This window comes from Verruconis gallopava (genome assembly GCF_000836295.1).
Source record: "Verruconis gallopava strain CBS 43764 unplaced genomic scaffold supercont1.4, whole genome shotgun sequence".
Classification (NCBI taxonomy): Eukaryota; Fungi; Ascomycota; class Dothideomycetes; order Venturiales; family Sympoventuriaceae; genus Verruconis; species Verruconis gallopava.
In genome coordinates this window covers 565,235-579,205 of record NW_015622140.1, presented here as the reverse complement: position 1 = coordinate 579,205, position 13,971 = coordinate 565,235, and the positions used below count along the sequence as shown (strand labels likewise).

Here is a 13,971-nt window from a genome sequence, read left to right as displayed (position 1 = left end):
GGTGCATGCCTAACCTTTTATACGTCATCTCTCACCGAATCGTGTTACAGCACGTTAACACCTACTGCACTCTTGTCTACTGCGAATGCAGTATACAGAAAAAAAGGAGGGCAGGCTATCTCTTATCAAAAGATTCTCATTGCATTACGAAACAAGCACGGTGAGTGAACTGCGGTTGCCTAGCTCGCTACGCAAGGTCCGCGGTGGACACCCCAGGTTTTGGGCGTCAGAGAACGGCGCATGGCTCTGGCAGCGGAGCTGGGTTGCTAATATACGAACTGTAGTCTGCTTCTAAGCCTGGACGGCAGCACATCCGCACACAGGTTTTAAAGTCCTATGCGCCTGCGGCGGAAGTCGACATCTAAGGCTATGGAGGGGCATCATCATATGCCACGATACTTCCGAGATGAAACGAAGGAGCCGCGATCAAGAGACGCGAACAAACAGCTTGTTGCGTCGCTGACACGGCTGGTGAACAACTATCCTCCCCAATCACTGCAGCCTGGTGGCGGGCTTTACTATGGTCCAGGTGCGTCTTATCAACAGGATCTCTTCCCCTTAAACGGGGCAACTGACTATGGCCTCGACACGAAGTGAGCATATCATACCTGTTCTTCGTACTGTCGAGAATCTACGAGGATCTCGAAATCGAAGGAGCAAAGCTTGGCATTTGGGCCGCAGCCTATTTGAAACAGGCTCAGAACCATATGAAGATATACCCAGGTCCTACGATCGAACGGTGCGGCGTGAGCGACGACATCATGGCCATGGTCGCGATGGACGCGGCGTCGACGCGAGACCCTGACCTCGTCAAGGACCTGTGTAACTTTGCCAGAGTAACGAGCGATCCCGATGCGGGCAATGAATGGCTGTACGGACGAGCCGGGTATCTGTATCTCTTACGCTTAGTGAAAGTGTGTTTCGCAGATGACGTGGGGATCAAGGAGCTGATAGACGACACGGAAGACGAGGTCATCGAGGCCATAATGAACAGTCCGCGGCCGTGGAAGTGGCATGGCAAAGCATATGTGGGCGCTGTTCATGGCGCTATAGGCATCATCACGCAAATCGTGTTGAGTGATGCATCGTGGGCACCAGAACTCGAAGCAGAGCTTGGCGCCCTGCTCAGCTACCAGTACGACAGTGGAAACTGGCCGTCTTCGATCCCGCCTGGCAAGGACCGGCTTGTTCAAGTCTGTCACGGCGCGCCGGGATTCGTGATATCCTTGCTGTCCATTAAAAAGTTTTTCCCCAAACTGGAGCAGAAGATCGACAAGGCCGTTGCGAAAGCTCGCGAGTGCATCAAGGAGCGCGGGCTCCTGACGAAAGAGCCGTGCCTATGCCACGGCATCTCTGGCAACGCGCTCGCGCTGGAGGACAAGGACTTTGAACATTTCTTGTCGTTCAGTACGTTTGCTTCCTTTTCTTAAATTTGTTTTTTGGTGGCTCGCATCTGGTGCGTAGTCGCGATCGCGATGCTGACGGACCCACGTGTAGCTACAGGGCACGAAATGAAAGGACTGGATAAGGATGGGTTGCTTGAGAAGTCGGACGACCCAGCGTCTTTGTGGACGGGTGAGGCCGGGAGAGCATGGGCTTGGGCCGTCGCGGACCGTGGATTGGAGAAACGTTTACTTGGCTACAACGATGTTTGAGGACTCGATCTCCAGATATAGATTGACAGACGGGTGCGTACGTTCGGAATAAATTACTGCGCCATGTCGTTCGTTTCTAGCGGGCTGACGGTGAATTTTGACAGACGCCAGACGGACGCAGTCGGCAGAGGCGTCCGTCCGACGACGACGGCGCACACGTGCAGCAAGTTGTTTTGGGTCGTGTGCCTGGGACTGTTTGATGTTGGCGGAGCTTGGTACGCGCAACGCCCACGCCAGGGTTTGTATGTTTGCGGCAGAGGCGAGCCAGACGTATGGGTGCAACAAAGTGTAGACGCATAAAGATGCAAAGCAAACAACACCATTCTGGTCGTTCCTGTGATTCGTTGCACAGACCGTCTTTCCATTTTTGCTACGCAAATCGGCAGCTTTGTAGACTTGTGTCAGAAAGAGTGGTGATGGCATTGGTTCGCGTCCGCAAATTTGCCCAGGCAACGACGGACAGAACTGCGGACGGTCCAGAGAGTACGAATGGTGCAACCTGCAGACGCGAGGGATCGCATCCGAGCCATCGATGGCGCAGTAGCGACGAATGGAAACAGATCAAAAGCACGACGCATCGGTGAAGAGAGAGCAGTGCTGTAGCAGTAGAGACACACGTAGAGCAGTCGTGCCACATGCAGGACATCGATCCAGTATTCGGTGGGCGGGCTAGCCAGAGTGACGTTCCCTCGCCAGCCCCGTCGCTCGCCGTCGAAGGCGCCCGTCGTTGTTGCTACGAGCAGAGCACACACCCACGCGCGCGCACGCATACACGCATTCATACATACACAGGCACAGTACTCCGTACCCCAAGATGCGTGCCAAGCGGAGACGGCGACCGAGTGCCTGACATGCGCGTCAGGACGAGCTGGCCGGGGGGTTTTTTTTTCCTGTTCGCTGTTGACCGCGCACTGGCTGCGACATGATTGGCGCTGGGCCGGTAGCCACTGACGTGCGCAGGCTCGGATTCCCGCATGCCTCAGCCCCCCGACGGCAAATGGAGCCTGCAGGCGGGCCTGGCCTGCGAGGGGGCCGAACGGCACACAACACCAAGGCTGGGTGAGCCAGCGACGACGTGTCCGGCGAGGTTTTGCGGTGCGTGCAAAGAGCGAAATCCCGGCGCGAGCGCGTGAGAAGCGCAGAGGGGCCAGCGTGTCGACGAGCGCAGCAAGACCGGCCACGAAGAGGACGGGACGCGATTGGGCGGACGAGCCCCATCGCCGGGAGATTACATGGCTGAGCCGGCGTGGACTCACCACACGCAAACTCACGCACGCACGCTCGCTCGCTCGCTCTGGAGGTGTCGCTGGCGCTCCCCTTGCGCTCCTGCGATCGCTCTCTTTTTCTACTCTCCGGGTGCGTGTGTGCGCGTGCAAACTTCCATCGTCAAACACCGTGTTTTCCGACCGCAGTCGTTCTTTTTCATCCTGTGTTTATTCGCTGCCCGTTCCAGGCGTCCTCTCCTTTCCCTTCCGTTTCTTCCTGTTCCCATTTCCGACCAGGGTGCTTCCCTGGCCTTCTGCCGACCTACACGCAACCTGGCCCGGCACGCAAAGCAGCCAAAGGCTCAGCAAACCATCGAGCTCTTTGCCCTCCCTATCCATTCGAACTCGCCAGCGTGCTGGTACGCACCGGAACGTCAGACGTCGTCTTCGCCAAACGCCCGCCCCGCGATCGTACAGACCACGCAGCTACGCCGCTTGTTCGCTCGCTCTCCCGCGCCCTCTCCACCTTCCTTTGCTCGCTCACAACCCTCCGCCCCCGTCCGACCGCTGGAACGACACGACCGGGACCTGCCTCGCGTGTTCCCGTCGCATGCACCCATGCGATGAGGACGCTCTTCGCGTTGCCAGCCCGGCTGGCAGCCTTGGTCTTCACCGCGTCATCCTCACTCGCCTTTAGCTTCCAACAAGCCCCGTCCTCCAACCTCGACATAAGTCAGCTGGGCAGGGTCGGCGTCGCTGGTGACTTCGACGCCGTTTCGCTGTACCAATGGGTTGGTCAGTCGCAGAGCTCCGGCAGCCAAAATGGCAGTTCTTCGCTCCTTTCGCGCTTCCCCTACGGCACGTTCGCCAACCTAGACGTAAGCGACGGCATGATACAGGCAATGTGCCCGTTTGTGCTCCAGGACGGCACGCTGGCGGGCGTCGTCGTGGGTGGTAACTTTACGAGCGTGGGCGGCGTGGAATCCAACGGAGTGGCATTGTTCAACACCACGACTGCGGCCATACAACCGCTACAAGGCTTGAACGGGAGCGTGTCTGCGCTGTACTGCGATCAGAACTCGAGCACCGTCTACATGGGCGGTTCGTTCACGAGCGGCAATTCGTCCAACGCAATCGGCTGGCGGACCTCGAACTGGATAAGCCTTCCCTTCGACGGCTTCAACGGGCCCGTCAATGCAATTACGAAGTCGCCAAACGGAACCTTCATCTTTGGGGGCAGTTTTGACGGCTTAGGTAACGCGACGACACCCGAGGTGCGCGACTCACAGGTCATCCCTCTGTCATCCGCAAACATTTCCGCCACCGCAAGCTCGACCCAGGACGGCTTCAGCGACCCGCGAAACATCATTTGCAAAACGGGCAGCGAGGACGGCCCGGGCAACACCTGGCTTCTCGCAGACAACGCAGCCGGCACGTGGACGGCCGACTTTGAGTTTGGCTTCATTCCGACCAAGCTACGGCTGTACAACACGAACGAGCAAGGTCGTGGCACCAAGACGTTCCGATTCGTCGCCCAGCCGATCAACGGCATCATGAACTTCAGCTACGTCGATCCAAGCAGTGGCCAAGAGATGTTCTGTGACGCGAGATGCCCTCTTCCGGAGAACAACAAGACCGCACAGGATTTCCGATTCGTGAACATGGTGGGCATGAATTCGTTCAGCATCGATATTTCTGAATTTTACGGTGCTGGAGCTGGCCTTGCTGGCATTGAGCTATTCGAGGACGACATCTATGCGTTCGCCATCAACGATTTCAACGCCGGACAGTGTGCTGGTGTCAGTACCACTTCGGCCATTTCAACGACGACAGGACCTTGGGAGGTTACACCCTCGCATCAAAGCAACTCGGAATATCTGACAGCTCAACTCGACGGTACCACCACCACGGATTCCGCCTCGGTCGTGTTCGAGCCAAACATCGTACAGACTGGCAACTACTCGATCACGATCTTCACTCCTGGATGCATTGGCGACGGAACATGCTCCACTCGTGGCCGAGTTAACATCACCGGTGTTATGAGCAATCCGTCTGGTACCGGACCGTCTGTGCCCATCTCGACGGAGATCTGGCAAACCAACAATTATGACAAGTACGACGAGATATATCTTGGTCGAGTTGATGTCGTCAGCGGCAGTTTCCGTCCAAGTGTGACCCTCACTCCAAGCGCTGGCCAAAACGGCCCCCTCACCGTTGTTGCGCAAAAGATTCGCGCCAGTCTCCAGGTTTCTACCGGTGGTCTGAACGGCCTATTTGAATACAACCCGAATGAAGCCACCGCTTCCACGGACTTCTCAAGCTCGGTAGTTGATACAGCTGGTAACTCGCTTGGATCGACTGCTTCGATCTCGGCACTTGCCGTCGAAAACCAGACAATTTACGTCGCCGGCAATTTCTCCTCCAACATCTCAACTAGTGTCTTCGCTATTACGGATAAGATCAGCGATCTGGGCGAGGGTGGCCTCAATGGCGCGGTCTCATCGATGACTCTAAACAACTCCGTCCTCTACTTTGCTGGTAGCTTCAACGGCACGAAGGACGGTTCCACCGCCGGGTTAACTGGTGTCGCCTCCTTCAACATCACAGCAGGCAAGTGGGTCCCACTTGGGGCCGGCATCAATGGCAATGCAGATTTCGTCGTTCCATTTCTACTCAACACGACGGCCTCAAACGATCCAGAGGTTGCGATCGCTGTCAGCGGCAACTTCGATTCAATTAACGCGTTTGGTGACAACCAAGCCAAGGCCGCTGCCGGCTTCGCCATCTGGTTACCAGGTCATGCCAACTGGCTGGAAAATCTTAATGTGACCACGATCTTCTTGCAAGGCGTTCTTATCACAGGTACTAACGTACCTGGTAACCCCCCTCTGTTCGCTGGCCAGGTCTCGTCGTTTGAGCTTGCTGCAAACGGTTCATTTGAACTGACGGGTACGGGCAACACGATTCAGCAGTTCCCAGTCAGCATCACGGATACGCCTTCGCAGACAAAGACCTCGGCAAAAGCCAAGCGCGCCGTTGTGGATCAATCTACCAATGGAGTGGTCGCAGGTCTCTTCTACAACGACAATGGGCTGAATCTCACCATCTACGGCGGGCACTTCACTACGACAGCCACGAACGGCTCCACAATCACCAACCTGGCTATAGTCAATGGATCGGATGGCAACGCCGTTTCCGGATTCGCTGCTGGCGTCGACAGCAGCTCCGTCGTTGCAGCTTTGGGCACTTCAGGCACATCACTATTTGTCGGTGGCAATCTGACTGGCAACGTCAATGGACGTGAAGTAGGCGGTCTTGTCATGTACGATCTTGTCGCGAACGACTATGCTAGCCCGCAGCCGGCCTCGCTTCAAGGTTCCTCCGCTACCGTCAACGCTATCGCCCCTCAGCCGAGCACCACTCTCGTCTACGTCGGTGGAGATTTTCAATCTGCTGGGTCCTTCAACTGTCCCGCGCTATGCGTATTCGACACGAGCAGATCACAGTGGATCAGTCCTGGTGGCAACGACGTGTCCGGCTCCGTCACATCAATGTCCTGGGTGTCAAATTATCAACTCGCCATTGTCGGCAATCTGACCGTCGGTAGCAACACAAGTACCGTGATGATCTATGATACGAAGATTAACTCTGGTCAATTCCTCGACATCAACGGTCCCGCCGGCACGCTAACAGCTATCACGTCCGGTAGCTCGGATGGCACGCAGTACTGGGTTGGTGGCACGAACGTGGATGGTTCTCCGCTCTTGCAGAAGTACAACGGAACTTGGACGGCGGTTGAACCAGCGCTCGGCCAAGGTTCGGTCATTCAAGGCCTACAGGTCTTCACGACAACCCAGAATCATGGCAAATCGGATCTGCTCAACCGCAACCTCGTGCTCATGGCACTCGGTTCACTCAACGTCCCCAATTTTGGCAATGCGTCTGCTGCCATCTTCAACGGTACTACCTGGACGCCTTATGCGCTCACTGGGTCGACAACTGGTAATGGGAGCCTGAGGCAAGTCTTTGTGGAGAATCCATTCAACTTTTTCAAGAGCAGCCGTAAGTGTCTTGACTGTTCCTCCCCTTCCAGCAGATACCTAACATATGCTTCAGGCCGTTATCTCGCCATTGGCTTCGTCGTCCTAATTGGTCTCGCCATCTCACTTGGAATCATCTTCCTGCTCGTCATCGCCGGCATCTTCGCGGAAAGATATCGCCGCAAGCGCGACGGCTACGTTCCTGCGCCGCAAAACATGCCACAGGACAAATACAACAATATCAACAGAGTGCCACCGGAGCACCTGTTTGGAAGTATGAATCCGAACTCGAGACCGAGCGGACCGCTATGACGAAAACAACCTTTGACGAACATTTTCATAGACGTATTTCCAGATTCTCATATCTTTGGGACCCGCGAGCAGTCTTCTTTTCTTGTCGTGGCTCATATACCCAGCATGTCTGCAGCGCCGAGACAGAGCGACGATTTGGGCGCCTATTCAGTGCGTCTTCTCACGACCTAGCATGGAGTTCTTTCTTTTTCGTGTACTTTCCTCCAAAAAAAAACTTTTGCAAGGTGTTATTTCAGCTTTGTCAAATTCTTTTTTTTTCTCCTGCTTTGTTAGTACGGAGATCGAGCTGCAGCAGGACAGCATTTTTTTTTCGACGCAAAGCGAATTCTATCATCTTGCGACGCGAGCTTCTTTACTTCAGTGCCTCGAGCAAGCGGCCATTGTGGGCTTGCACGAAGCGTAATTACTCTGCGACTGTCGCCACTATGATGGTATAATGTCTTAGTTTTTTTTTTTTATCCCAATTAGAGTGGAGGATTGGTGGTAGCTCGCAGGGAACATTCGAAGGCTTGCAGAACTATTGAAGGACGGCTGCTTTGTTTCGTGTGTCTGTAACAACATAGTTGTAAGTAGAGAATTGAGAGGAGACGCAGCTGCAGGTTGCCAAATCGCGAGTGCGTGAGAAAGATCGCGTATGTGAGCGTTCAGATAGGCGTGCGATGCTGTCTTTCCGAATTAGCTAAGACACGACTCGTGGATCAACAAACACTGTGGTGCCATTTAGCTTGACATAAGTGTATGGTGAAGAATTGAAAGAGACTGTGAGACAAATTCCTGAGGTGCATCTCCACACGCAGCTGATGTCGTTCCGATCTATCTTTTGGACGTGTAGCAGACATTATCTGCTGAGTCTTTACTGAAGATCAATCAAAGCGGAAAGAGCTCCTGCTTCTGCCGAACTGGCCAGACATTCAGCCTTGTCGCTTGGCGTTGGGCTGGGGGGGCAGGCGCAAATCAGTCCAGGGTCCACGCGGTGTGCATTGCGAAAGGTGTCAGTTACGGATCTGAGCAGTCGACAACACCCGCGACAAAACGGCCCTCTCTTTTTTCCTCCCCTTCGCCTTCAATCGCAGTGTCGGTCGCACAAGAGCTCACATCTGCCTTGGCACCCGCTCTTTCACTTTTGCACATCCAATGCCTTCGTAAACACGCTCCTTGCCTCGCTGTTGCTCTGCTTGATCCCTGAGCGTTGCCTCCATCGATAGAATCTCCATATTATTTCCTCCCCACCCCCTTCTCGTCGACAGCGTTCGTTTGACGCGCACACTAACACACTAATACGTCCCTGTGTGTCAGGAAAGCCCCGCTTCAGCTTCCAGATCTGACGGTGTAAAGCGGTCGGAGCGCGTTTGGTGGAGGGCACGTATCTTTCCAGTGCTCTTTGGCGTGCGAATCTGGACACGATGCCGCTCAAGTCACGCTTCACCCGCATCGACGCCTTCACCAAGACAGTCGAGGATGCCAGAGTACGCACGACGTCTGGAGGCATCGTCACCATCTCGTCCATACTCATCATACTGTGGCTGATATGGGGTGAGTGGGCGGACTACAGGAGGGTTGTTGTCAAGCCAGAGTTGATCGTGGATAAGGGGAGAGGGGAGAAGATGGAGATCCACATGAACATCACTTTTCCCAGGGTTCCATGCGAACTGCTGACCCTGGACGTGATGGATGTCAGCGGCGAAGTGCAAGCAGGCGTCATGCATGGTGTAAACAAGGTTCGACTTAGCCCAGAGAGCGAGGGGAGCCGGGAGATCGAAGTTCGCGCGCTGGAATTGTATGTGCATGCCCATCTCTCTACGAGCTTCTTGAAGGACTGACAAGAGCTGTTTGCAGACATCAGGACGATGCCACGCATCTCGACCCTAACTATTGTGGCGAATGCTACGGTGCCCCGGCACCAGAAAACGCTAAGAAAAAAGGATGTTGCAACACGTGCGACGAAGTGCGCGAGGCATACGCAAGCATATCATGGTCCTTTGGCCGCGGCGAGGGTGTCGAACAGTGCGCGCGAGAACATTATGCCGAGCGACTTGATGCGCAGCGCAAGGAAGGTTGCCGCGTCGAGGGCGCTATCCGCGTCAACAAGGTGGTGGGGAACTTCCACTTTGCGCCGGGTAAGAGCTTCAGCAATGGGAACATGCACGTGCACGATCTGGAGAACTACTTCAAGGACGGCGCGAGCCACAGTTTCACGCACTACATCCACCAACTGCGGTTTGGCCCACCCATTCCGGACTCGGCCCTCAAGGCCATGAGCGGTGCTGGCGGAGTCTGGACGAACAGTCACATCAACCCGCTTGACGGCACAGAACAGCACACGGACGAGAAGGCGTACAATTACATGTACTTCATCAAGGTCGTCTCGACTGCATACCTGCCGCTTGGTTGGGAGAAGTACAAGGGAAGCAAGTCGATCGACACAAACGTCAACACAATTCCTCACGAGATTGTCAGCATGGGCAACCTGGGACACGGTGAGCACGGCAGCATTGAAACGCACCAGTACAGCGTCACGAGCCACAAGCGAAGCGTCCATGGCGGCTCAGACGAGAAAGAAGGTCATAAGGAAAGACTGCATGCTAGAGGTGGAATCCCGGGCGTCTTCTTTTCATATGTGAGTGCTCCAACCAATCCGGGCCCACTTCATCGAGAAAGTGCCGATTACTGATTATGTGCTCTCACACAGGACATCTCGCCCATGAAAGTCGTGAATAGGGAAACGCGCTCGAAGACATTCTCCGGGTTCCTGGTAGGCGTCTGCGCATGCATCGGTGGCACATTGACTGTTGCCGCCGCTGTCGACAGAATGCTGTACGAAGGCCAAAGGACAGTCAAGAAGCTGCACCAAGGTTGAGGTACATATATCTATTTTGGCACGGGCCTGCTCTTTGTTTTTTTTTTTCTATTTTTTTGATATGGTCTGGACGAATTTGGATGCATGGTCTATGGCGTTTCATGAATTCGCGCTGCTTGTTGATGGGCAGTTGGAAAAAAAAATCATCTTTCTCCACGCGTCTCCTGAGTGGGTGCGCTTTCTACGCATGTTGGAACAAGGACGCAGTTTGCTCGTCGAGAAGAAAGGCAGAAAGCAGTGTTGTAAGATGCAAATCTATTTTGGTGCGCAGACAAGACGTGTCGCATTGTCCCAAGTTCTATGTGCGTGGTTCGTACTCATTACAGCGATGTTGTGCACGCTCATGTCGCGCTGCACAAGATACTGTCTACCCCACCTCCCCTCCTCCAAAATTCTCTAGGGTCGTGTCCTTCGTATCCTCCAATAGAGACAATGGTATCATGTCTATTACAGCTGAGCGCACCCATCATAACCCGAATGTATTATGCGCCAGTATCATCAATAGAGGGAAAAAAAAATATGAGATGAAGTTCTGTTTGATGAAAGACGGAAAGAAAAAGGTACAAAAAATAGGAGCTCGCTAAATCCTTGGTTTTTTTTTTGGCAAATTGCCAGCATGTCCCGGTGCTTCCTCAACCCACGCTTGACGGCGGTGTGTTCGGAGTCCGTCTGCCACCTACACTGCCCTCGTTGGTGGAGATCTCCATGGCATCGTTGGAGAAGCCGCTGAACGCGCTCGCGCTGGTCACGCGCGACAAGCTCGAAGCGGGCGGTGCTTCTCCCATCTCGTCGTCCTTCATCTCGTTGGGGCCTCGCTGGGTCGATGTCGAGCCGGACGGACTGGACCGTGCGACAGCGGTTCGATCGGGGACGCCAGCGCTGCTGACTTGGGTCTGCGCGAGGGCGGGCTTCTCCGCCAGGTTCTTCAACATCGACCGCGACGTGTCCAGCATCTGCACCGCGTACTCCAAGAATTCCGCCCGCTCGCTGCTCACGCTCAGCGTCCACCTGTACTCGCGAAGGCGCATGCGGTAGAACTCGGCCTCCTCCTTCGCCGGCGCTGTCGCCCACAGCAGACCGCCGAATGTGCCGATCAGGGTGAAGTTGATCTTGGACGGGAAGTACCAGAACGCCTGGAGATGCTCGGGCCGAAGTCTGTTGACAAAGTCCATGGCGGAGATCAGTCGTGTTTTCGCGGCCGAGCGGCAGATGTACGAGAGATACGGGTCGGACGTGGACTCGCTGAGAGACTGAACTATGCGACGGTGCAGTGTAATTTCGGTGGCAAAGTATGCGAGATGCAGAAAGCCCGTGGACGACAGCTTCTTCGGCTTGACGTTGTCCATACGCAGATTCGCCGGCAGTTTTGCAAACCAGTCTTTGAGCTTGATCTGCACAGGCTTGGCTCGTTCGAGGATCAGTCTGGTCGAGTTCTTTCCTGCGTTCGCGAAGTCTTGTATAGCGGCTTGGGTGTAAAAAGTGTCCATGATCTCTGCCATGATGGCTGTTAGGGATATCATCTGGGTGAAAAGAAGCAAGCCCTGCTCTATGTCTTTCTTCTCCTCGTCGCTTTCATTCACGAAACTTGGGTTGACTTGTGCGTCCTCCGTGACGTCTGCTTCGTTCATCTCTTTGACGGCCCAGTTGGCACTGAAAATGTGCGACGGCCGGCCGTGTATCAACGAACTCCATTTGTCCTGCATATATAGAGCCCAGGCGATGCGCTTTCTGATCCCGCGTTCCCACAAGGGTATCGACCAAGCAGACGAGTCTAGATGGAGCCCAAGTTCCTGGCCAATCGCGACAAGCTGCGTGGTAAGACTCCAAGAATCAGCCTCTGGTCGTTGGAGCAAGAGCAGACCGGCTTGCACCGTTGACAGCTTCGGCCGCTGCATGGCGGCAGCGAGGGTTCGTGATGCTATGGACTCTAGCTGGTGGATGTCAGGTCGAGGTTTGTTTGCAAGGCTCGGATCATGTGACCACCAATTAAGGGCTAAGATGTAGATGCCAGCCAGCAGCGGTGGTGAGACGTTTGGCAGACTGGTTCTGTATCTCTCGAGGAAGACATGCTTCTGTACAATAGGAAAAGAGGGGTGTACGATGCGGAAGTACAAATCAATCAAGGCCTGCCCATGAGGCGAAACTATTCGGGTAATCTCTGCTACAGCCTCGCTGTCAGTCCCGTATTCGCCAGTCTCTTCGTCTGAGACCATAATGAAAGTCTCTTGATCGTTGACTTTGCGGAGCGTCCCTACGTTGAGGATACTTTCCCCGCGCGAGTCGAATTGCGACAGCCCGACCAAGACAGGGTCAAAGGGTGAGGTTAGGCCAATATATCGTGAATGTCTGCTGCGCTGAAGACCCAACGTCTCGCCCAGGACATGACTCTCCACGTGGGCAGGCGGTCCTTGAATTGGATTGCAAAAGATAGGCCGAGAGTTCGGCGTCTTTTGGGGGGGCAGCTTTGGCGTCACTATGGTTGTTGGATCGACGGATCTACGCGCGCGATTAGCATGACGAGCACGTGCGGGTTGTAAAAATTTTTGTGCAGGACAGGCTGTGGTGACAGGCAAACACCCTGCATCCACTCGAAGGAGCATACCTTTTCTTGGGACTACCTCCCTCCTTCTGTTTGTCGGCGTCCCCCGTGACCTTGCGCTTTCGAGGCTGAGGGTCTTGCACAAATGTGCACTCTTGCTTGTGAAACTCACACAGCACACACAACACCGCCCCTTCGTGGATGACGCAGCGAGACTTTCTCCTTCTGCACGCGTCGCAGGGTCTCTCCCTCCTGGCTCTGACGTTGGAGACTCCAGATGCTGAAGTAGACTTTCCTTGGGGTAGATTTTCCTTCCCAGACATGCGGCGTTTGGGCTGCGGTCGGGCTGCGGCAATTGACACTGGACTGTCTGTTGTGGGATGTGCTGGCATAGCCGGTTGTATGGCTACCGCCATGGCTGTCTAAATTCTGTTGGTACGCGGGCGGACTCCTTGATTGAGGTCACCAGCGTGGGCAGCAAGAGTTCCAGATAACGGTCCTTGCGATCGGCAGGGCTAGCCTCCTGCTACTGCAGGCGTCGATGGATGAGTTATCAAGCCAGTGAACGAAGGCCGGAGATACGTGGTTGCAAAGCCGGCATGAAACTTGTCAAGGCTGACAGTAACCTCAACAAGTCACACGACAGCGCAGTGACAGGATTGGTGGAGGGCGAGCAAGGCTCTGATAAAGTACTTGGCTTATCGGAGCCCGCTCGTGAGAAGATGGATTCGAGTAAGAACCACGCGCGGACCGAAGGGGAACTGCAGAAGCAAACGGAAGCCGTTGACAGAGCGATTTATGCAAGATCAATGAGGATAGAGCAGGCTAAGGGCCATTTAAACAAGCCGCGAGGGCTTGCAAGAGGATGAGATAATTGATAGCCTTTGGGGTCATTGAAGGTCGGCGGAGTCGGGCTGGCAAGCATACAGACAGGTTTGCGAGGAAAGGGCCGCAGACGATGGGAACAAAGACGAGCAGGTTGTTAATATGAGAAGCAAACAGCAGTCATGGTGGTGAAAGGACGTCTCTGCGAATGTCACACACCAGTTGATATTCGGCAATGATGGGATGTATTTGAGGCTGGTCCTGTTGCGCAAGCCAAATGACACCAACCCAGTCTGGAAAGCATTAGGTAAAAAGTCCCTAGCGAAGAGATAAGCCAGCAGCGGACCAATGGCCTTGCGCCGCGCAATGGCTTCTGATAACCGTTTGTTAAGACTTTCCATGCACCCTGTCGTCGCAACACCATCGAACACCGTCCTATTCGACTCCAGATAGGGGAGATCGTCTAACTTTGGGCGCCAGTTGTGCCTATTTACGTGAACTCCGCCCGTCCGTCCAACTGTCCGCCTTCGACGGCTGC

At 54.7% G+C, this 13,971-nt stretch overlaps 4 protein-coding genes across 6 annotated transcripts; 3 read left to right on the top strand and 1 right to left on the bottom strand.

The window, feature by feature from the left end:
• Positions 1-49: 49 nt before the first annotated feature.
• PV09_01636 lies at positions 50-2,039 on the top strand. Of its 3 annotated transcripts, XM_016354557.1 has the most exons (5): positions 50-160; positions 285-529; positions 595-1,407; positions 1,498-1,688; positions 1,760-2,039. In XM_016354557.1, exons 2-4 carry the CDS (start codon positions 337-339, stop codon positions 1,653-1,655), a joined length of 1,164 nt encoding a protein of 387 aa, XP_016217569.1. In that variant the 5' UTR covers positions 50-160; positions 285-336; the 3' UTR covers positions 1,656-1,688; positions 1,760-2,039. The 3 variants fall into 3 exon arrangements, with proteins under 3 accessions (XP_016217569.1, XP_016217568.1, XP_016217567.1); XM_016354556.1 differs by having other exon boundaries at positions 50-529; XM_016354555.1 differs by having other exon boundaries at positions 50-529; positions 1,498-2,039.
• Positions 2,040-2,957: 918 nt separating this feature from the next.
• PV09_01635 (uncharacterized protein) lies at positions 2,958-7,972 on the top strand. Its single transcript, XM_016354554.1, has 2 exons — positions 2,958-6,922; positions 6,977-7,972. The coding sequence occupies exons 1-2, from the start codon at positions 3,484-3,486 to the stop codon at positions 7,210-7,212; spliced, it is 3,675 nt and encodes a 1,224-aa protein (XP_016217566.1). The 5' UTR covers positions 2,958-3,483; the 3' UTR covers positions 7,213-7,972.
• A 264-nt stretch (positions 7,973-8,236) lies between these two features.
• Positions 8,237-10,587, top strand: PV09_01634 (uncharacterized protein). Its single transcript, XM_016354553.1, has 3 exons — positions 8,237-8,989; positions 9,049-9,829; positions 9,902-10,587. Exons 1-3 carry the CDS (start codon positions 8,616-8,618, stop codon positions 10,067-10,069), a joined length of 1,323 nt encoding a protein of 440 aa, XP_016217565.1. The 5' UTR covers positions 8,237-8,615; the 3' UTR covers positions 10,070-10,587.
• On the bottom strand, positions 10,312-13,655 carry PV09_01633 (uncharacterized protein). Its single transcript, XM_016354552.1, has 2 exons — positions 12,672-13,655; positions 10,312-12,565 (listed from the first exon to the last, which is right to left on the bottom strand). Exons 1-2 carry the CDS (start codon positions 13,022-13,024, stop codon positions 10,702-10,704), a joined length of 2,217 nt encoding a protein of 738 aa, XP_016217564.1. The 5' UTR covers positions 13,025-13,655; the 3' UTR covers positions 10,312-10,701.
• Between the last annotated feature and the right edge of the window lie 316 nt (positions 13,656-13,971).